The sequence below is a fragment of the Podarcis bocagei genome (genome assembly GCF_964188305.1).
Source record: "Podarcis bocagei genome assembly, chromosome: 18".
In the NCBI taxonomy this organism is placed as follows: domain Eukaryota; kingdom Metazoa; phylum Chordata; class Lepidosauria; order Squamata; family Lacertidae; genus Podarcis; species Podarcis bocagei.
In genome coordinates this window covers 8,615,963-8,638,515 of record NC_138144.1, presented here as the reverse complement: position 1 = coordinate 8,638,515, position 22,553 = coordinate 8,615,963, and the positions used below count along the sequence as shown (strand labels likewise).

At 44.3% G+C, this 22,553-nt stretch overlaps 1 protein-coding gene across 3 annotated transcripts in view; it reads left to right on the top strand.

Annotated features, from left to right (window-relative positions):
- Positions 1-22,553, top strand: part of KDM4B (lysine demethylase 4B) — a 192,671-nt gene that overhangs the window by 114,811 nt on the left and 55,307 nt on the right. For all 3 annotated transcript variants that reach the window (XR_014003632.1, XM_081177635.1, XM_081177636.1), the window contains exons 9-10: positions 12,239-12,435; positions 20,823-20,995. Coding sequence is in view for 2 of the 3 variants with exons in the window: in XM_081177635.1 (XP_081033761.1) it covers positions 12,239-12,435; positions 20,823-20,995 (370 nt within the window). In the remaining variant the exon portion in view is untranslated. The remainder of the gene's footprint in view (positions 1-12,238; positions 12,436-20,822; positions 20,996-22,553) is intronic.

Genomic DNA, 22,553 nt, shown 5'->3' with positions numbered 1-22,553 from the left:
AGGTACCTCAAGGCAGGAGACAAACCATTCATTGGGTTGGCCGGCTTCATAGTTTTAGTTAACATCAGTGTAGGGTGCAACGGGGTTCCATAGATTTTTAAAAGAGGAGATATGATAAAAGGGGTGATATGATAGCCATGTTCAAATATATAAAAGGATGTCATATAGAGGAGGGAGAAAGGTTGTTTTCTGCTGCTCCAGAGAAGCGGACACGGAGCAATGGATCCAAACTAGAAGAAAGAAGATTCCACCTAAACATTAGGAAGAACTTCCTGACAGTAAGAGCTGTTTGACAGTGGAATTTGCTGCCAAGGAGTGTGGTGGAGTCTCCTACTTTGGAGGTCTTTAAGCAGAGGCTTGACAACCATATGTCAGGAGTGCTCTGATGGTGTTTCCTGCTTGGCAGGGGGTTGGACTCGATGGCCCTTGTGGTCTATTGCAACTCTATGATTCTATGATTCTATAATATTTGCTTCACCAGCAAATACCAGCTGAGGATGGGGCATTTTGGCAAGTAGTAGTATGAAACTGCAAAAAATGTTATGTTTGTGTAATACGAGTCTTACTTCGGCGTTTTGAGGTTGGTCTGCTGGTGCAGTAATCAGAATCTGACTAGCAGCTTATTTCATTGGAACTGGAGAGCATCCGCAAATACTCTTACCACATTAAGCTTGCCTAAAGTCTCCTCTCAATTTTACACATGGGGCAGAGGTAAGAGATCAAGGTTTGTGAGGCTTGGCCCAAAGGCCACTCAGAGACTCCATAGTGGAGCTGGGATTTCTGTTCTGCTTTTGAAAACCAAGGGCGGCACTTTGTGCACTTACCACACTGGCCTTCTTTCCAAGCCTGACAGTGGTTTTTAAAGGGGTTAAGATTCTGATCCGTGTCCTGACAGAAGGCCTCTTGCTGCCTGAGGACCCTTCTGGGTAGAGAGAACTTAGCCACCATCACCCATGACCTGGTAGCTTTGCGTTAGGTTATTATTATGCACTCTATGTGGGGCTGTCTTTGAAGATTGTTCAGAAACTGAAGCTGGTTGAGATCACTGCAACTAGGTTGCTAAATGGCACTGAGCGAAGATCTTGCTGAAGTTGAAACAACCCTATTGGGTCACAGTGTGTTTCTGAGCTCAATTCAAAGCATTAGTCTTAATCTTTAGAGCCCTTCACCAAGAATGGATAATGTGTGGCCACCCAGATGTTGTTGGACTCCAGGCTAATGGTCAGAGGTGGTGGGAATTTGAATCTAACCATTTTTGGAGTGTCGCTAGTGGCAAGCAGAGAGCGAGAGAGACTTTTCTGTCATGGCTCCTGGCATTTGGAATGCCACCCCCACAATGTCTGTCTTAAGGCCTCATTGCTATCCTATACATGCCAGGCAACACCATTTCCCTCAGGCTTCTAAGAACTACTAATGTAAGCATTTTCAACGCAGAGCAGTTTGTTTTTCTTTGTATTTGAATGGACTGTTGTCGCTTTAGTTTGTTGCTTTTAATTTGCTCTATTAATTCACATGCTTTATATTAATATGTTTGTATCAGTGATAATAATTATGGTAATTGTAACTCTTTTTTCTTACTACTTTGTTAGGCACCCGGGGACTAACTTTCTGTTGTTGTTGACAGTGTGGGATATGAATTATATAAATAAGTAGGAAATGACCCAGTAAAATTTAATAATACCCCTATTAGTGTGTTTAACCTCCCCCAGTAGGTATTGTAACATCCTCCTGAAGATCACACCTCTTGACCTGTATCGCTGTGCTAAAGCAGAACAAAGATCCTTGCAGCACTTTCTGTGAGAGTGGCTGGTCAGATGTTCCAGGGAAGCTCACAGGCAGGGTGGTGACAGGTGGATGGATGTCTCTTATGGTTTGTCCCCACCATCTGATAATGGTGGATAGCTTGTCTTTTTAAACATGGACATTCTGTTCTTCGCTACCATGGTTGATAGCTGTTTAATCTCTCTGTGAATTACTGCTTGCGTTCCTTACCCTGCCTTTCAGGCAACTTGCAAAAAACAAAACAAAAGCATACCCTTAAAGCTACGTAGGCTAGTGGCCATCATGACACCCTGGGCCAGTGAATCCAAGAAGTTGGTGAAGTCTGCCCAAAGCCTGCTGCCAGTGAACTGTCATTCATTTTATTTTCCAGAAGTCAATTAGTTGCTGCTGTTGGGTCTTTGATGCCCTGTTACTGGAAGCAAACAGTCAACCTTGGAATGCTTGCTATTTTCTTCCCCCCTCACTTTCCTCTTAACTCACGAGCTGGTCCTGGGAGAGCTGGCTTATGAATATTCTGCTCTTTGATCTGACACTCTCCTGGGATGCTTGGTGACAGCCACGCTGTTCCTTGGCTCTTCGGCATGGCAGCCTGGGCACCAAATGAGAGAGGAAAATGGTGAGAGATGCAAAGATGCTTGATTAGATCCCAGAGTCCCCGAACACTGTAGCTGTACTTTTGTGTGTTTTCATCTGTCATTTTTTGATGTGACAAGCGTACAGCCGCCTTAGTTACGGAGGCTGCTTCTGATGACCTTGTCATTCTGAAGCATTTCTGGGGGTGAAGAATCAGGACAAATTTCACCCCCAATTTTTTTTGGGGGGGGAGTGGGGCAGGAGGGAGGTAGAAGGAGGGGAAAAAGAAGTGGAGTATTATGCAGTTATACCATGAGTTTGGGGTGTAAACCCCAGGATCTGGTTTTGGGGGCTTTTCTGGTATGGCCCAAAGAAATCCCTCACAAGGCAGACTTTGATGCTGTTGATTTAGCACTGCACATCTGGAAATGTTTGCTACTTATTTCCCAAGGAACTTGATGAAGGAGCGATTCCCAAGAGAGTCGCTCACACACTCCTATGTTGTTCAACTGCAACACAACAGCCCTGCAGTGCTGCCAGCAGACCTTACTCTCCAGTAGTTTCTGCCTTCCCCCCCATTTACTCCTGTAACCCAGATGGGAGGGAATCTGGGATGCACTAGTGAATTACTTTTAAAAGGTTCTGAGCCTGTGCTCCAGCACTCCTTAAGTTTAACCTGCACCTTTGTGGCTTACTTGAGTGCAGCCTGCACTGTATCTGAGGCTCTCCCAGACCTCATAAGAGCATGCTGGTCACTTACAACTCCAGTCCTAAGCTCCCAGTAGCCTGAATGCCAAGCATCTGGGCATGTGGGGATCCTAAAACTCGGAGGCTTGCAAACCTCCACACTTCAATAGGCAAATTAAGAAGCCTTATTAGGACTAAAGATAGGGGGAAAGCAGGCAGAAAGTCCAAACAGAATACAAAATAAACCTGGACAACTGGTTCTAAAACTGAACTAATCCTAATCTATTCACTAATTGTTTAACTTCACTTGCAAAGAATCAGCAAAGCCTGGCAGCTTCATAGGAAATCCTGGTGCTGGAAAGGAAACTGCATACCTTTATGTTGGGAGGAGAACAAGCTGCAAGAAACAGCTTGATTTTTTTTAAGTCTCACTCCATTCTTTTTGGGGTGGGGTAGGGGAAGTATTAGGGATGCGGGTGGCGCTGTGGGTTAAACCACAGAGCCTAGGACTTGCTGATCAGAAGGTCGGCGGTTCAAATTCCCGCAATGATGGGGTGAGCTCCCGTTGCTCGGTCCCTGCTCCTGCCAGCCTAGCAATTTGAAAGCATGTCAAAGTGCAAGTAGATAAATAGGTACCACTCTGGCGAGAAGGTAAACAACATTTCCGTGCGCTGCTCTGGTTCGCCCGAAGCAGCTTAGTCCTGCTGGCCACATGACCCGGAAGCTGTTCGCCGGCTCCCTCGGCCAATAAAGAGAGATGAGCACCACAACCCCAGAGTCGGCCACGACTGGACCTAATGGTCAGGGGTCCCTTTACCTTTAGGGGAAGTATTGGCTCTTTCTGGTCCCTTTTCCCAGGTAGACCCCTTAAGTACCTGTTTCGCATATTAAGAGAACTGGCGGGAGATACCTGATAGCCTCACTCAGAGAAATGGTGGGCAGATCAGGGCCCTTCTTCACACTTGCAGTGCTCAGATTGGGAGATCTACCATGCAGGCCACATAGACCTCTGGACAGACAGGAGTCAGAGGCAGTTGCTTGCTGCTTGCAGAATATTAGATCCTGCTCTGGACCCAGGCCTGTTGGAGCGTCATAGTTGGAGAAGGAGTTGCTTACAGAAGGGGTGTTCTAGATGGGATTCATGTGGCAGTGGACTTAACCTAGGTGCAGAACCAGAAAAGCAGCTTGGCAGCTCCTAGTTTTAGCCCTGGAGTGGAAGTCAAGAGGTTTTGCTTCCTACATTGCATGGTGGCTTGATTGATGAAGAGGAGTGGTTGCTCTAGGCATAGGAAGGCAGCATGGTTAGAACCACAAGGTCAGAGGTAGTGTTGGGCCGCTCAGGTGGGCTACAAGACATAATTTAAACAGGCATCTTACAGTTGGAGCACTGCAGCAAGTGACTGATGCAGAGAGTTACTGGGAGTGGGTGGTTGACTGCATTCAGATCTGATTGCCTATCCAGCTTTGAACCTTCCTGTTGCCTCCTTCCTAAGCTTCCAATGTCTTTTCCTACCTAACCCCAACCATTGCCCCTCTCTGTGCTCTCTTGGCACATCACCTGGCTAATATTGCACCCCTTTGTCCACGTCTGCAGTGCTTCTCACCTGCAATGGGTGAAAGGGGCTTAGCCCTTTGTTACAGATAGCTCTCCAGAACCAAACGGGCCTATCTTCAGAAGCCTCATTTTCTTTTATTGGTTCCTGATTTAAAAGTAGAAAACACCTTGCTCACTAATTTAGCTATTTGGAAGTCCCGCATTATCCTCAGGTGGATTATAGTGGGAAAGAGCTTCAGAGTCCATCAACTGTGCTACACAGACATCTGGGGAGCGGGGTTTCCAATCATTTTTTATTTTTATCTTTCTATTGACCACTTAATATTTTAAGCAATAGCTTGGGATTCTTGGGGGGGGGGGTCTAGGGTTCTGTCGGTATTTGAGAGAACCGTTCAAACATTCTTTGTGCCCCGGTTTGTTTTAATTTTCTCTTTTAAAAAGGAACGGCATTGTTAAAAAAACCTTTTTGAGAACAAGCACCTTCCTCTCCAGAGAAAGGGTAATGGGGAGCATATGTGTTGGATCACTGGGCTTGAAACGCCAGCACATTGATTGCTAGAATTAGAGGTCATGGGGAGGAAATACATTGAAAATTGATTGGCAAGAGGCTGCGGTATGACTGGCCTGGCCATTGTGTGCTAGAAACCGAGGAAATTCCAGGAGAGGGGTGGCGTTAGGCTGTTGCAGTGAAAAGGCCAGTCAAAACATGTTAAAACCAGCAGTTTTCAAACCACGTTCCAGGAACTCAGCCCCAGGCAGGATGATAGGAATTGTGGTCCAGAAACATCTGGAGGGCCAGATGTTTCTCATCCCTGACCTAGAGGATTCTGAATCTTGTACAGGTGCAGATCCAATATGTGTATCTGTACCCCTCCAAATACCACTCAGCAAGCATCATTTATGGATTAGCTTGTCTTTTACCTTTCTCCCTCACAATAGTTTATTTTCTAGACGACACTCCCAATTCCACAGGTATTGAATTTCTACCCTGAAACCTTGAAACTCGGAGGGAAAGTTGGGTTTTGGGGGTAGGAGGAGCAAGAAAAGTTGCAAGGGGCAGGGTTGTGCTTTCTTGTATGTTTAAAAAATTGCAAAAGTATAACTGTTTCTGTTGTACTAACACGTACGTATTTGTAATTAGAGGTGTGGCCACAGCCTAAGGTGCCTAAGTGTATCTTGTTGCCAGTTAGGGGAGAATAAACAAAAAGTTGAAAACAGAAACCATCAATATTGCAGTAAATAACAGTAAGACTTTAGAAACATATGTATCAGTCAGGAAAAAAAACCCTAAATAAATTCATACTTTTAGAGAAAAAGCTCAGGAAATAAACATCCCTACAATGGCAATAAATTTGGATTTTGTTCTTATATAATACTATTGAAATTTTCAATGTTGTTTTCATAATCAGACAGAGCAAGTGTCATCGTAACTGGAAACTGATTTATGTTCTGCTTCACTCCAGTAAACAATGTTTCGTAGCACAACTCCGGTTTATATGTTTTAGCAATTCATCACTCTTTCTTCTGAACTTGGAGCTTCATGAATTTCGGAAAACACAAATGTGAGTGTTGAGGTTCAGTTCAGAGAGGAAGCCAGTGCAATCCACTTGTTAAGAAGCAGCCCATGGTATATAGTCCTTCTGAAATTTAGCAGTGGGGGTTGGGAGCCCTGATATGGAAACGCCCCACCCTTTCAGTAGAAAGCATATCGGAAGCTGATGATTTCAGCCTCTTCTGCCAGGTATAGTCTTGTTTATTTGTTTTTAACATGAGGAAGCAATAAATCATGGGGTTCCCCCCCTCCCCACTCACATTCTGTGGTGGGAGCTCTTAACACTTTCCCCCCCTTTTAATGTACAGTTTGGTTCTTAGTAATCACAGCATTTTCCCACCAGGCAACCTGCCTTTGCTAAAGTGTCGCAGCAGGGATACAAACGCAACTGCTTCAGTGTTTATTTTTGTAGTCAGGGAAAGGGAAATGTTCCTTTTTTTGTAGTGAGAGAACAACCCATATTCCTTATTCAGATCATCAGGTCAGGTGTCAGTTTTGTTAATGAAGTTCAAGTGAAGGTGTTAACAGTGCCAAAGCAAAAAGCGGAGACATAAGCTTGGCTTAGGGTGCTGGTGCAGTGAAGGAAAAAGAAAATAGTCCCCCAGTCCCTTTATATCTGCCAGCAGCGCTCTGATTTGCTGCTGCACCAGGCTGCTCACTGCTCCAGAAAGGATTACACAGCTGTGCTGGAGCTGGAATGCAGGGCGGGGGGTGCGCGCGTCTTTTTGGCAAGAGGCTTTTGTGGGAGCAATGCGGCACAGTGGCGGAGAAAATATCGCCGCCTGGGCAGAAAGAGGCCCCCGAGGACCCAGCCCGGGTGTAAATTATTCATGTGCAGCAGTGTGAAAGCAATAAAATAATATTAAAATTGAAATATAAACATACATCATGGTAGATTTGTGCATGTAAAGAGGTGGGCGAGGGAGACGGAAATGTGCCTGCTGTTGAGCTGAGGCATTGCAGAGAGACTGGGGGAGGGAGAACCAGAGAGAGACTTTGCGGCCAAGTGACAGTAAAGCAGCTCTCTGAGGACTCCCTGTTCCCCCTTTTCTCCTGGAGCCTTCATGGGGTGTGCCTACGTGAATAACACCAGTTGCAGCAAGAGAATCTACGCTGGGATTAAATACTCCCAGAGGGATCCTTCCCTTTGGGAGTGACAGAAACATTTTGTATCTGGGAGGTACACCCCCCCTTCCTTCTCTCAAGCAGAGTCATGTTAGTCAAACCACGAGAGCGTATCTTCAGTTTCTCAGGGGTGTGTTGTGTTACTGTTTCTAGGCAAATTTTATATGCAACCAAGATTTGCTTACAATTTAACTATGTTAAGCTTTTGTAGCAAATGTCTTTAAAATGCCACCAGAGTCTGCTGTTGGCAAAGCTACCCCTTTGGAATAGCAACTTGAAGCTTGTGTTCCAGTCTGGCTGCGTGCAAGGTCCACTCATGTTCAGATGGGTGTCAGAATTTGCCTGTTGAGGACTGAAGATACGAGGTGAAGAAGGAAATAAAGGGCAGGACAGAATTGCTATTTGCATGATGGAGAGCTGCCCTGTAGAAAACCAGACTACATGTCCATTGTTTTCACTGACCTGGGGCTCTACCACTGAGCTATGACCTCTTTCTCCAAGAAAAGCACCTCCTTGCCCATGCCTTAAGAGGCACAATAAGGAACAGCGTTCTGCCTGAGCCTCTGTTGTTCCAACCTTACAGTGTCTGTGACAGCAGTGTCTCACACTGAAGATAACTGGCCTATAGAAAGAACTCTGTGAACTGAAAACAGAGTCATTGTATGTACCCTTGTTAACTATGAAAATCCTTTAATAAAAACCGGGGAGGAAACTGTTCAATGTCCCCTTGCCTGTGCTTTGATGAATGCCCTTCAAGCCTTGCTCAGTTCAAAATATGGTGCCTGTTCAATATTATTTGCCAACCAGCATTTTGAATGGATCAAGGGCAACTTTGGCCCCATTGGCTGCCTTACTCCTGTATTAATCAAACCACAGGCAAAGGGTTCTTAACCACTTCTTTCATTGATGCTTGGAAATGACCTCTGTTTTTGTAGTCCGGGAAAAGGAAATGTTAATTTTTTGTAGTGAGAGAACAACCCATGGCGATTAAGAATCTTCTCCAAGAGACCGACAGGGAAACTTTGATAGAAGTGTTCTTTTCCCTCCCTCCACACCCCACACCCTAGTTGTAAGCTATTGGACGCAGTTGCACAGCTGCATTACCTGTCCTCTCTATACATTGCAGGGGCCAACTTTGGCCTGTGCTATCTCTTTGCATATAGTTCCCACTGTGATCCATATGAGTCAGACAGGGCAATAGTGGGTTTGTTGATGCAGCTTTATTGCAGCTTAGACCACAGTAGACTAGCACCCTGCTTCTCCAAGTGAGTGCCTTGCCTCCCTTCCCTCCCTGGGAACACACTCAGGTGCCTTTTTTAATTACTTGGGGGGGGGGGGGGAACGGGACTATTGGAAAGCTGTTCGATACAAATCCCTTAAGCTACTGTTGATGGAGGCTCTGGGGAGAGCTCCAGCCCAGCCAGGAACCTGAAACACGGGCACCATCTGTGGTCTGCAGCTCCGTAGCCAAATTACATTCTGGGATCTTTCTTTCTGTCCTCTGCTATTTTTCATTAAGCGAATTGGGTTTGCTGGAAATCGCCCAGCCATAAATATTCTCTCCCTGTTTGGCGCTGGTGGGTTATTATTGCTTGTTTTTCACTGCAGAGCAGAAGGTGGTGCCCTGAACTCTCTCTCTGAAATGAGAAAATGGGAGGAGGGGACAATCTTCCAGCAAAGGAGCGGGAGCATGGCAAGGGAGAGCCTTCCCCTTCTCCTCTCCTGCCTGCTTCACTTTCAGAGCCATAAATATTTTCAAAAAAGAGCCAAGACAGCCACCTCCACATTGGTTGGTTAACTTTAAATCTGTATGTGCAAATATGTGTCCCACCCCATTGCCTCTTCGGCCTCTCTGGCCTACAGCCACTGCCTCCGAATCTGTCTTGCCTGGGCATTCATTTCTCATCAATGGTTCACATCCCCTCCTGTCTTTGGGACTGTGAGTTTGCTCCTCATACACACTGGCATCTTAGTCCCTTGTCTTTGCCCTCCATTTTGCCACCCTTGTTTCCTACATGCCTCTGCCGCCACCTCGCATTATTCAAGACTATTCGCAGCTCCTCCTGGACCTGAGTGTAGGCAAGGTGAGCCAACAGTGTGACGCAGCAGCTAAAAAAGCCAATGCAATTCTGGGCCGCATCAATAGGAGTATAGCATCTAGATCAAGGGAAGTAATAGTGCCACTGTATTCTGCTCTGGTCAGACCTCACCTGGAGTACTGTGTCCAGTTCTGGGCACCACAGTTCAAGAAGGACACTGACAAACTGGAACGTGTCCAGAGGAGGGCAACCAAAATGGTCAAAGGCCTGGAAACGATGCCTTATGAGGAACGGCTAAGGGAGCTGGGCATGTTTAGCCTGGAGAAGAGGAGGTTAAGGGGTGATATGATAGCCATGTTCCAATATATAAAAGGATGTCACATAGAGGAGGGAGAAAGGTTGTTTTCTGCTGCTCCAGAGAAGCGGACACGGAGCAATGGAACCAAACTACAAGAAAGAAGATTCCACCTAAACATTAGGAAGAACTTCCTGACAGTAAGAGCTGTTCGACAGTGGAATTTGCTGCCAAGGAGTGTGGTGGAGTCTCCTACTTTGGAGGTCTTTAAGCAGAGGCTTGACAACCATATGTCAGGAGTGCTCTGATGGTGTTTCCTGCTTGGCAGGGGGTTGGACTCGATGGCCCTTGTGGTCTATTCCAACTCTATGATTCTAAGGTTTTTCACTTTCTACTTAGGGGCTATTGTCTCCAACCTTAGCAGGCAGTGCTTGTGCATATTCCGTGTCCTCACAACATTTCAGTCAGAACAAGAGGGGCTTGGAGATGTTGATGGGTGGCAGCCAGTGTTAGAAACTGAGATATGAAACCTAGGAGCATGAAAAAGATATAGAAATATGGTCAAATTTGAAATTGTCAATGTTAGGCCGAATTGCAGTTATCAAGATGAATGTATTGCCTAGAATGTTATTTTTGTTTCAAACCTTGCAGATTCTTGATAAGATGGACTGTTTCAAGAGGTGGCAGAAAGACATTTCGAAATTTGTCTGGCAGGGCAAAAAGCCCAGAATTAAATTTAAAATACTGACAGATGCTAAAGAAAGAGGGGGATTTGCCCTGCCGGACTTAAAATTGTACTGTGAAGCAGCAGCGTTTTGCTGGCTGAAAGAGTGGATGCTCCTCGAGAATACAGACACCTTGGACTTGGAAGGTTTTAATAATGCATTTGGTTGGCATGCATATTTATGGTATGATAAAATCAAAGTGCATAGGGCCTTTAAAAACCATATTGTTAGAAAAGCATTGTTCAATGTTTGGATAAGATATAAAGACCTGTTGGAAAACAAAACCCCTAGATGGTTGTCACCTTTGGAGGCTAAGGCATTGAAAAAGCTCAATATGGAGGCCGAATGGCCAAAGTATTGGGAAATTTTGGAACAAGATGGAGATAAACTGAAACTACAGAGTCATGAGAAATTGAAACCTAAAGTACGAGATTGGCTCCATTATTATCAAATAATGGAGGTTTACAAACAAGATAGGAAAATTGGCTTCCAGGTGGAGAAATCAAAACTAGAAACTGAATTGTTAGAACCCAATACCAAGAATTTGTCAAGAATGTATAATTTGCTGCTGAAATGGAATACACAAGATGAAACAGTTAAATCGGCTATGATTAAGTGGGCACAGGACATTGGTCATAACATTATGTTTGCTGACTGGGAATGGTTGTGGAACACCGGTATAAAATTTACGGCATGTAATGCCTTAAAGGAAAATATTATGAAAATGATCTACAGGTGGTACATGACCCCAGTCAAGCTAGCAAAAATTTATCATTTGCCTGATAATAAGTGTTGGAAGTGTAAAGAAACTGAAGGTACTTTCTACCACCTTTGGTGGACGTGCCCGAAGATTAAGGCTTTCTGGGAAATGATATATAATGAAATGAAAAAGGTACTTAAATGTACTTTTCCTAAGAAACCAGAAGCCTTTCTCTTGGGCATTGTCGGCCAATTGGTGTTAAAGAAAGATAGAATTTTCTTTATGTATGCGACGACAGCAGCAAGAATACTCATCGCAAAGTATTGGAAGACACAAGATCTACCCACCGTGGAAGAATGGCAGATGAAAGTGATGGACTATATGACACTGGCTGAGATGACTGGCAGAATCCGTGATCAGAGGAAAGAGACGGCGGAAGAGGACTGGAAGAAATTTAAAATTTACCTTAAGAGCTATTATAAAATTGATGAAGGTTAAAATGCCGAGGTGATGAGAGAAAAAGGGAAACAGTGACATAAGATTAAGCTAGAGAAAGGACTAAGAGGACACATATTTGATAAAATTTTCTTAGAAGCTGCTGAAATAATCTTGGAAATAGGGATGCAGAAAGGGGAGGTATGGGGGAGTCCGAGAAACGAAGGTTACAGAAAAAAGGTTATGAAATTATACATGTTTGTTTGTCTTTTTATTTGTTTGTATTGTTTAAAAAATGTTGTAAAACCAATAAAAATTTTATAAAAAAAAAAGAAACCTAGGAGCATGGGTACAACAACGGAATGTCTAGGCGTGCTTTTTTATAACTAGAATACAAAGCTGAAAATGAATGAACTGCAGCTAAAACATTATGTTCATTTTCACATGGTCTAGCCCACCCCCCTAACATTCTTAAGAAGGTCTCTTCTCCAGTCTTCAGAGAGTAGCTGGAAGTGGGGAGGCAGAAAAAGGCCCTCCTTTCCTTCCACTCTGCAGTTTTAATCTGAAATCTTAGGCCCAGAGCTCAGACACTGCTTGCGCTAATGAAGTTCCTCGTCGCAAAATGCGCCTAGAACAATGGGAATTTTGAACTCTGGTGGCAGCCAGTTTGGGGTATGTGGACTGTAATGCAATTCTGTTGGTACATCACCACCACCACCACCTCTTCCTTGTAACACTAAACTGATGGGTGTCTGGACTTTGTTTTTCAGTGCACGTGCCGGAAAGACATGGTGAAAATCTCTATGGATGTTTTTGTACGGGTCCTCCAACCTGACCGATACGACTTATGGAAGCAAGGGAAAGACATCACTGTCTTGGACCACATGAAACCTACGGCTCTAACCAGCCCAGAGCTAGAAACCTGGAATCAGACGAAGAATGCCCTGAAAGCAAAGATGCTTCGCAAGTAAGAGGGTCCTTTTGTGCCCACTTCTTGTCTGCTTAGAATGTCCAAAGTTGCTCTGGAGAGACCACAGGAGTCCTGATGTCACTGCTAAACTGTCAGAGAAGAAAAATAACATTGCTTCCAGATTGGAGGGCAGGCCCAAGCAGTGGCATAGCTAGCCAATCGGGTGCCCGGTGTGGCGTGTGTGTCCTGCAGCCAGGGGTGGGGTGAGCTGCCCATGGGGGTGGGGCAAGCCAAGGCAGGGCGCTCTGCGTGGAGCCTCTCCGCAGCCTCCCCCTCAGCTGTAGGGCAGCTGAGGCGGTGGGCAGACACAAGCCCCACGCTGCTCGAAAAAGCAGCTCAGAGCTTGCAGGCAGCCTGCCTGCTGCCTCCCCCTCGGGAGAGACACGTGGCTCAGGCATGCTGGAGGCCCCTCGGTGTGGCGCCCAGTGCCCCCCGCCTCACCTAGCTACCACTGGCGTAGGAAGGGGTGTGTGGTGGGTGCGGAAGTTACTTTTTTTAAAAAAAAAGTTGCCATTTTGTCACCCCCTTCAGTGATGACACCTGGGGCAGCCTGCACCCACTGCACCCCCTTTCCTGTGCCACTAGGCCAAAGGAGGAATATTGTGACACGACCTTACTAAACATGATCCTCTCTTGTGGGGAAGAGTTTTGTCCAATGGAGTCGCATAGATACAGTGATAGGGCATGCCCCTTCCCCCCCCCCTGCCTGCTCAGCAAACCCAATATCTGCAAGAGTACCTGCTATTATTTGCTTTTTTTCTTTTGAATCATAGAATCTTGGAGTTGAAAGGGACCCCAAGGTGTCATTTAGTCCAACCCCCTGCAATGCAGGAATCTCAGCTAAAGAATCCATGACAGATGACCACCCAACCTCTGTTTAAAAACCACCACCTCTCGTGGGAGTCTGTTCCACTGTCAAACAGCTCTTTCTGTCAGAAAGTTTTTCCAAATGTTTAGTTGGAATCTCCTTTCTTGCAACTTGAAGCCATTGGAATGCTGCCTTCAAAATTCTCCCTCCCACTTCCTGCTGACTTTCAACTGTGGTAGCTTTTTTGTGTCACAGAAAACACCCCACAAGTTTTGCAGTCTTTTGTGCCAGCCTTTAAAATATCTACAATGATGGTCCTTTATATAAAACGGCTGTGTAATTCAACTTTTTTTCTGAACTAGATAGCATTTTTTGTGCATTTCTGCTTTCTGGAAGAGAACAAACCTTACCTGGGTGGGTTGCAGGCTAACACCTAATTTATGACAATAGAATGCTGCTTCCGTTGTTTTTAGTTTCCCCCCTCTCCATTCCAGTGTAAAAAATATAGTTCCTTATCGTACTCCCTCAAATCCTTTCATAATTTTGAAATATCCCTGTCAGGTCATTTAATGTTGACATGTCTGACTTGAGCTGCGCTCGCTTGCTCTTGCGTTTTAGATGGCTATCGAGTGTCAAGCTTATTTGCCACACTCAATTTATTATACCAGTCAGGATTAAGTTTCAGAATCCTAGTGCGGAGATCTTGATACAGCCAGGGCTGTCTGTATATTCTCCACTTCTGTACACTTTATGTTAGCATAGAGCGGACTTATCTGTCATAGAGTTTAATATCCTGAGAACATTTCCCTCCCAGTTTGAGTGTTCATTTTTGAAACAAGTTTCCAGCCCTTACTATTGCAGAAGAAGGCTTGGAGTGCCTTTGTGCCTTTCTCCTTTCCCCATCCCATTATTTCTTCCAGTTGCTCCAGTGGTGGATTTCACTGCCTCTACTAAAAAACTTCCCAAAGGTCTTATGTCCTCTAAAGCTATTTAAAAAACCAAAACCAGTATGGGAGTCAGTTCTGTTATTACTAGGATCGGTTTACATTTCTTCAATAGATTGTGACATACAGGGTACCTACATCTAGAAAGTGTTCTAATCTCTACTGAGATTCTCCATTTAAGCCTGGAAGAGCTTGGGGAGTACTTCACATACATGGTGCACTCAATGCAGTAGAGGTCATAGGAGATGCAGTTCCCAGAGTTCTGGATACCTTGGATGAAACCTCCCTAGGAAGTACAGTGGTACCTTGAGTTACAAACACCTCAGGTTATAAACGCTTCAGGTTACAAACACCGCTAACCTGGAAGAGTTACCTCTAGTTGAGAACTTTGCCCCAGGATGAGAACGGAAATCGTGTGCTGGTGGCGCAGCAGCAGCAAGAGGCCCCATTAGCAAGAACAGTTTCATATTAAGAACGGACCTCCGGAATGAATTAAGTTTGTAACTAGAGGTACCACTGTAATGTGAAGCAGGTAATGGCAGGGAGGACACCATCTGTACCAGGACGTGCGCAGGCTTCTAGGCCCCATCACACTTCAGAAGACTATATAGTGTTAGTAATTCTCTCTCTCTCTCTCTCTCTCTCTCTCTCTCTGTGTGTGTGTGTGTGTGTGTGTGATGAGAGAGAGAGAGAATTTAAGATAGTTGTCTGCTTAATTAGTCCTTTCATAAAGGATTCATGGCAAATCTGATGCCTGACCTCTAAATGGTCACCACAGTGGAATAATGACCATTAGTGAGGTACAAATGTTATCCTCTCTCTTTTCTCCCCTCCTGCCCCACCCTCAACTTAATGCACTTTGCTCTCTTAGCCTCTCCTCCTCCTCATTATTTTGGTAGCTCTCTGTTATGTCATTTGTCAGTTGTCAGCAGCAGCATTACAGTGCTTGCACTCTGTGGTCGTTATGCCTCATGAAGCAGCTTATGCTCTCAGTCCAGCTTCAAGTGTGCTCTGCATATATGTATGTCATGCTTCCATCACTTACCGCTGCAAATTATTTGCTAGCTAGCATAACCTCACAGGTACAATCACCTTTTACTTATTTTAATTTTTGCTTTTGTTTCTCCTTCTCCTTCCTGCACTCTTCACCCTCAAACCTCTCTTGCTTAAAAGTGTTTTATGGTTTTAAACCGAAATGCATTTTCTCTGCTCGGGCAGACTACCATGCTAGCAATACCATTTTTCTGCTTGAAAACCTTGTTAACTCTAAATCAGCAATCCTATCATGTCTGCTCCTGGCAGAGTAGAGGATGGTTGGCTGAGGATCCAGTTTTTCAAGTTGCCTTTAATCGTCCCTTCTCATCCTCTAGCAGGGCACACAGGCCCTACTGTCAGCTGAGCATGACCTGCTGGGAACCAGGGCTGGAAAAATCCCAGGCACCTGGGTGTCTGGGCTGCCAAAAAAAAGAGAGGAATTTTAACAGATTTTCCCTGCCCTGTGCAGACCTGGTGCCTGACAACTGGATATTGCAGGCTCCTAAAAAATGTGTGCTGGCACCTAAGAAATTCGCATTACTTTCCCATCTCTGCCAGGAGCCATTTGTCACACTGCCCTTGACTCTTATTTATCAAGCATGTAGCTGATTTTGTCCCCAAATCTGCCTAACTTAGTGAAGCTGTTGGCTTGAAACATGGCTGCTATTTACATAACGGTTAATTGATTGTGGCTAAAGCTAATTGGTCAACAGAGTGAATTGTCAATAGAGAGCAGTGATCCCATTCCACAGACTTTCATTGGATTTGAAGGTTTTTATAAATGGTTTGTTCTGCCACAAGACATGAAACCAAGTGTATGTGTGTGTTTCCTGCTCCACCCCCCACCCACCCCAAATCAAGCACGCTTTAGGAAGAAAGCAGCCTCTACATGAGGAAGTTTAGTGGTAACACTGATGGGGAAGAACCAAATCCTTCTAGGAGTATGCTGCCCTTTCTAGAAAGCTGTGTTATAGAAACCATTGGTTAGTTTATCTTAGTACGGGCTACCCTAACTGGCATCAACTCTCCAGAGATTCAGACAGAAGTCCTTTCCTAGCCTTACCTGGAGATGGTCAAGTACTTGCTCATTCACCATGTTATTTATAGCTCTCCTCCCTTAGCTGCTTCTTACCTTTTTACCTCCGTATTCTGCCTAGTCCTAGATGACCAAGTCTTGCATTAGAATATTGGCCAAAACAGCTTTCCAAGGAGATCCAAAAAGTCACAGCAGCTATGCTGGTTGGATCCAGAGGGAGGAAACCTCCAGGTGCACACACACACACACACACACACACACACACACACACAAAGTTCTTTATTGTTCAAGAGTGCCCCTGAGGGAGAGCTTTGTTAAAAATGCATTCGGCTCAGTAAAAACTTATTCTTGTATATTAGAGGGGTCTCCCTTCTTTCTCCTGCGGTTGGTTCTTTCCTGCAAAGCAGTTGGAGTTGTCCTGCAGGCAAGAGGGCATCCAGCAGTGGCTCAGGTCTCCGAGATCTATTTTACTTGTGACTTATTTCAAGGTGCCAACAACGGCCATGAGCAAGACCTTGAGCAGAGAAATAGGCTGTAGAGCAGAGCAAGGGTATTGTTATTGTTACTGTTATTGTTATTAAAATGTCTATGCCACCCTTCACCTGAAGATCACAGGACAGTTTACAATCTGGGATAGGAAACCAGAAAAGACATGAAGGATTGTTTCGTTGCATTTGTGTTTATTATCTTGCCTTTTCTTCCCTGATGGGTTCCCAGCTGGTCTTGGATATGTTGAACTGTCTGGTCAGTGAGAGGCCAGACAGTGGAGGCAGTGGAGGTTAGTTTTTACAGAAAGGATATCTGTATAGCTTATCCAATTTGATGTCATGGATGTGGGAGAGGTTTGTCTTCCTTGGCTAAAGGATCCAGATATGATCCAAGTGTGCAGCTAGACAGAATACACCTTCATGTCAAGAGGGTCAACGTAGGAGTCATCCATGGGGTGCTGGACTTGTAGGTATTTTCAGCAGTCTATGAGAATGTCTGTAACTGGCGGTTCCTCAGGGTCTTGGCTAAGTTACCCCGTTTATCCTCAGCAGTGGTGAGATTGACAAGTAGCCTTGTTCACATTACTTTTAGATAACATGAGTCTACAGACCTGGATTGTGATGCATAAGGCAGTGTAACTTTATGAAAGTGAAGCATGCAGCTCCTGATTTCTACTTGTAGAGATGGGGTTAAACTAGCTGAAGTTTGCTCCAATTTTTTCTGCAAGCAACCCCCCCCCCCAGTCGCTAAAAATATAGCCCCCAAGCATCTGGTTATTAATTGGGAGACTTTATCACTTCCCTTCTGAGGAAGCATTGCAACTTCTCCTGAATCTTAGTGAAACAAAATTCCAAGACTTGGGTTCCACTGGTGGGTTCCTGCTAACAAACTGTCTTGTAAGTGTGAAGTAAACTCACTTGGAGAGGGACCGTATGGCTCAACTCTGGTCATTAGTAATTCCTCTGCTAGTGTCTGCCTTTCTGGGTTTTTCTTTTTTTCTTTTTGGACGTAGAGCATTTCTCTACCTAGCCCCCACATCACTTCCAGCCGGTTGGGCTTGTTGCCTCATTAAAAGTTCCCGTTAGCTGTGTTCTGCTGTGACAGAATTAATGTTTCCCGCCCCCACCACCGACAGGCTGTAAAAGGTGTGGAACTTGGGTGGTAGGTTTTGGACTATTTAAAGTTGCCTTGAGTTGCTGTGTGCTATATTGGTAGTGGCTGAGAAGAGAGTGGAGAGGGGACCACAATATGTGGGGGCTCTCTCTCCTTCCTTCCTTCCTTCCTTCCTTCCTTCCTTCCTTCCTTTTAAGCCACATCTGTTTGCTGAAACCAATGGCATGCAGGAGACCAGAGGCATGGGGACACTTAATGGGTTGAAAGCAACAGGAAGCAACTTAATTAACAGAGATGTAGCTATGCATGCACACACATGCTCACACATATACATACACAGAGGTCGGGGAGAGAGTATTTACAGACAGGTGTTGGTAAATTTTGCTTCTGTGCTTCAGAGAAGTTTTTTCAACTTTTTTTTAAAAAAAATCCTTCAGAAAGATGTTTGTTACGAACACAGTTGTGTCGCCTCTTGGCTGTCACTTGTGTCTGTATGTAGGATGTTTGCTTTATCAGAAACACCGAGTAAAGGCAACATTGCTTCCTGCAAAAAAACTCAAAACTCGCACAATTTTGGCTGTATGAGGCAGCTGTTGTTGCACAAGGAGATAGAGAGGAAGGGAAGGGACATTTTATGAGCTCTGGGGATCCAGGACTACAACTGATTGTTCTGTTCTGTTCTGTTTTGTTATTTTATTTATGAAAATTACAGAGAAATAATAAATTAATAATTACACCTCAATAAAGAAAAAGAAAAGAAAAAAAAGAAAGAATACAATAATAAAGGGGGCGGGAATTAATGAGATACACAAAATTGTTCAAAGGATACAAACCATAATTTGAGTATTCTATACAAAAGGCTCCCAGAAAGAAATTATATTTATATTTCTTCTTATCTTTCTTCCCTTACATTCACTTGCTTTCTGTTCCAGTAAACTTGTTTGAATCCCTGTTATGTTAGTTGACTTCCCTCTCTCTCTTTGAGGCTTCAACACTTCTCATTGGTTACCAACAATCTGCATTCCTTTATTCAAATCAATTTTTTTCCATTAGTTATGAAACTGATAATTTTGGAGCATTTTAAAAAATTTGCTTTAAAAATATATATACAGTACAAACATTCTTCCAGACTTTAATACCAACAATCTGTATTCCTTTATTCAAATCCATTTTTCCATTAGTTATGAAACTGATAATTTGGGGGCATTTTAAAAAAATTGCTTTAAAAAAATATATACAGTACAAACATTCTTCCAGACTTTAATATCAGGATGTTCCGTGCCTTTATTTCTGATCTTTATTCATCCCTTAATACAGGTATGTTGGGGGCTGGACTATATTGGGGGGGGGGGAAATGAATGAATTCCTATGCCCCACAAATAACCCAGAGATGCATTTTAAATAAAAGCACACATTCTACTCATATAAAAACATGCTGATTCCTGGATCGTCCGCATGCCAGATTTAGAAGGCGATTGGGCTGGATCCAGCCCATCGGCCTTAGTTTGCCTACCCATGACTTAATATGACCTGTTTTTCAGCCAAGATTGGGTCACCCTGTATTGTTGATTTGAAACCTATTCTGTTCTGTCTTCATGTACACAGAGGGTGATTATACCCATTAACAAAGCTCCGCCCTCTCCATCTTCAGGCCTGTTGCTGAGACTGGTGGACTGAGCTGTGCATACATGGGGTCCTTCTGAGCACATTAGAATCCCCCCCCCCATTTGCGCCCACTAAGGGTCTTCAGAAAGGTTTTCTTCATATGTTTGCTCTGACCTGTTGCCTGGCTCGTTACAATGTTAGCTATCCTGATCTCTCTTATGAAATTGTCGCAAGGATTTATAGAGTACCTGTGGCCCACTCAAATTGTGTCCAAGAATTGGCAGACGCAGCAATGGAGAAAGAGAAAGTGATATTTTATTGCTGAGCAATAATGACCCAGTGGAATGATTTCCAAAGACTGGGCCCCGAAGCCCTAGCGCAGTAAGGCTTTATACCTGAGTACATACATCCTAAAACATGACATAATCGTATATAATTGCATATGGCAGCAAAAATCAAACCAATGAGCACATACATAAGCCTTTCCCCTGACCATGTAAAGAATACTCCCCAACTTCTTCTTTCCTCAGATGGTACATCAGCCTGACCTTTTCCCCAATTTACAATAATAAAGAGGAAAAGAAACTTTTGTCCGTTGATAATACGGATAACCCCCACACAGCATCTGCTTCTGTCTAAAACATTGTGGTTAGTGTTTTCCTGTTTTTAGCTGCTGAGGAGCTTGCCTGGACAGAGGAAAGTGCCAGCACATCATATTTATTGCTTCCTACTATGTTAGCGAGATGTTAAGTACATTAGAAGAACAAGGGGGAGAGAAATGGGGCAGAGGTCATTTTTGGATTTCTAAAATCTAAGCATATAGCTCTGCAGATTCAAAATCAGTTAGATACATGGGTATACACTGGTGCCTTGCAAGACGAAATTAATCCGTTTCGTGAGTCTCTTCATCTTGCGGTTTTTTCGTCTTGCGAAGCACGGCTATTAGCGGCTATTAGCGGCTTAGCGGCTATTAACGGCTTAGCGGCTTTAAGAAAAAGGAAACAAACTCGCAAGAACTCGCAAGACGTTTCGTCTTGCGAAGCAAGCCCATAGGGAAATTCGTCTTGCGGAACGACTAAAAAAACGGAAAACTCTTTCGTCTAGCGAGTTTTCCGTCTAGCGAGTTTTTCGTCTTGCGAGGCATTCGTCTTGCGGGGCACCACTGTATAAGAATCATCATAAAGATAGATGGTTATATATGGATATATATGGATAGATGATTATATAGAAATCATAAGGGTAAAATTCATCCAGGTGATCCTGCTACAATTGCTTCCAAGCAATTGCTTTCCTTCCTCCGCCAGAGCCTTTCCTTTCATGAGGCATTACCATTTCTTTCCCTTCCCAAATCCAGGGCTAACAGAAAACGAAGCCAATCCCGAAGGCATAAGACACAGGACCAAAAGTTGCTTGGGGATGCCATGGGGATGGAGACTGCCTTGGATGAGGTGAAGGTGAAGGAGGAGCCGAGGAGAGTCCCAAGTTTGGATGAAGAGGACAAAAACAAAGCCTTGGATGGCAAAGAGGGTAAGGCTTATTGGACATTATAGAACTCTATATCATGAACATCTAAGCTCTTATTAAAAATGTTTCTTGCCCCTCTAGATCAGGCTTACATTTTAGCACTCACCTGCTAACCAGATTCGACAAAGAATTGCCTGGTGGAGACAGGGACCGAGTGCTCTATCTCTCCCAGCGCAGAAATGTCATGAGCTGCTGGGAAAAGAGGCTTTGCTGTCTCTCTTCAGCAAGTGAGTAAATAGGACACTGGAGTTTTCGGAACACTTCACGAGCATAATGCCAACGGACTTTGTAAGCAAGCCTTGACTATGTTTATGCCCTACTTTTCAGCCAAGACGGCCTCCCAAAGCAACTTTAAATTAAGTTCCACACAAAGATACAATATAATTAAGGATATGGTGGTGGTGGCAGGGGGGACCATTTCTTATGGCTCTTGGCAGTGGATATCACAGTCCAGGAGCCAGACTCTTCCTCTAGAGAGAGATTGGTAGAAGGGGCCGTAAATGGACTCAGTGGCTCACTGATGGCAATGATCCCAACCCGCAGAAGCGGCTCTCCCACTGATCTAGAGAATCTTCCAAGATAGGACCATATGAAACCACCTTAAAACTGATTAAAACTGTTAGGGTACCTGACTGGGAATGGCTTTCAAGATCATTCCCAGCTTTACGACACAAAATCCTGACTGTTTGTGGGTGCAGGCAGCGTGAAGTGTTTCTGGTTGCCCTCTTCCTTCGTCCAGCAAGGGTACAAACCACAGAGTAGCTGGCTTAGCATTGTCCAAACCAGAATTCATGGGGGAAAGGAACTGCGAGTGTGGGTCTGGGTGTAATGGTAATCTCTGGGTTCATTTTCCCCTGGACTAAGGGGGGAGCAAAGAGGGTTTGCTTGAGCTGTGCAAACCAGCATACAGCTCATGCACATCATGGTGAAAGCAAGCTGTTCTTTGCTGCTTCCCAATTTTGCCCAAATGCAGCCAGTGAAGCCCTTCAGAATGACGCCTTCGAGGCACAAGAGGGCAAAAGTGGGGCAATTTCTCCAGAATTCAGTTGTCAAATTCTCACTGGGCATTGTTGGTTCTTTTGGAGAGTACCATGGCTTCTTTGCCAAAATGAAATCTATGCTTGCTGAAATATATCATCATTTACTACAGCCATTAAGAATTCAGCCTAAAATAGCTTTCTTGACAGGCCTTGGAAGTTTCTTCCAAAGCTGCTTAAGCTTTTCTAAAAGACATACATTTTTCTTCAGTACTTTGGAAAGGGTGGAATCTCTCATCTGTGTGGCTGCTACACCTTTCATTAGAACAAGGGAGGCTTGTGGAAGATTCCGAGGGGCGCAGTGTAATCAGCAGCAGCATTTATTTGTTTGCTTATATATCCTGCTTCTCTGCGAACGGCACCCTGAGTGGCGTGCAGCATAACCGCAAAACATATAATCAATAAGAAAGCACAACACAATTTCTAAAAGCAATAATAAAGAGCATAATACAACCAACACTTAAAATCCCACTTGTAAGCTTCCTGCAGGCACCAGGTTGGCCATTGTGAGAATAGGACGTGGG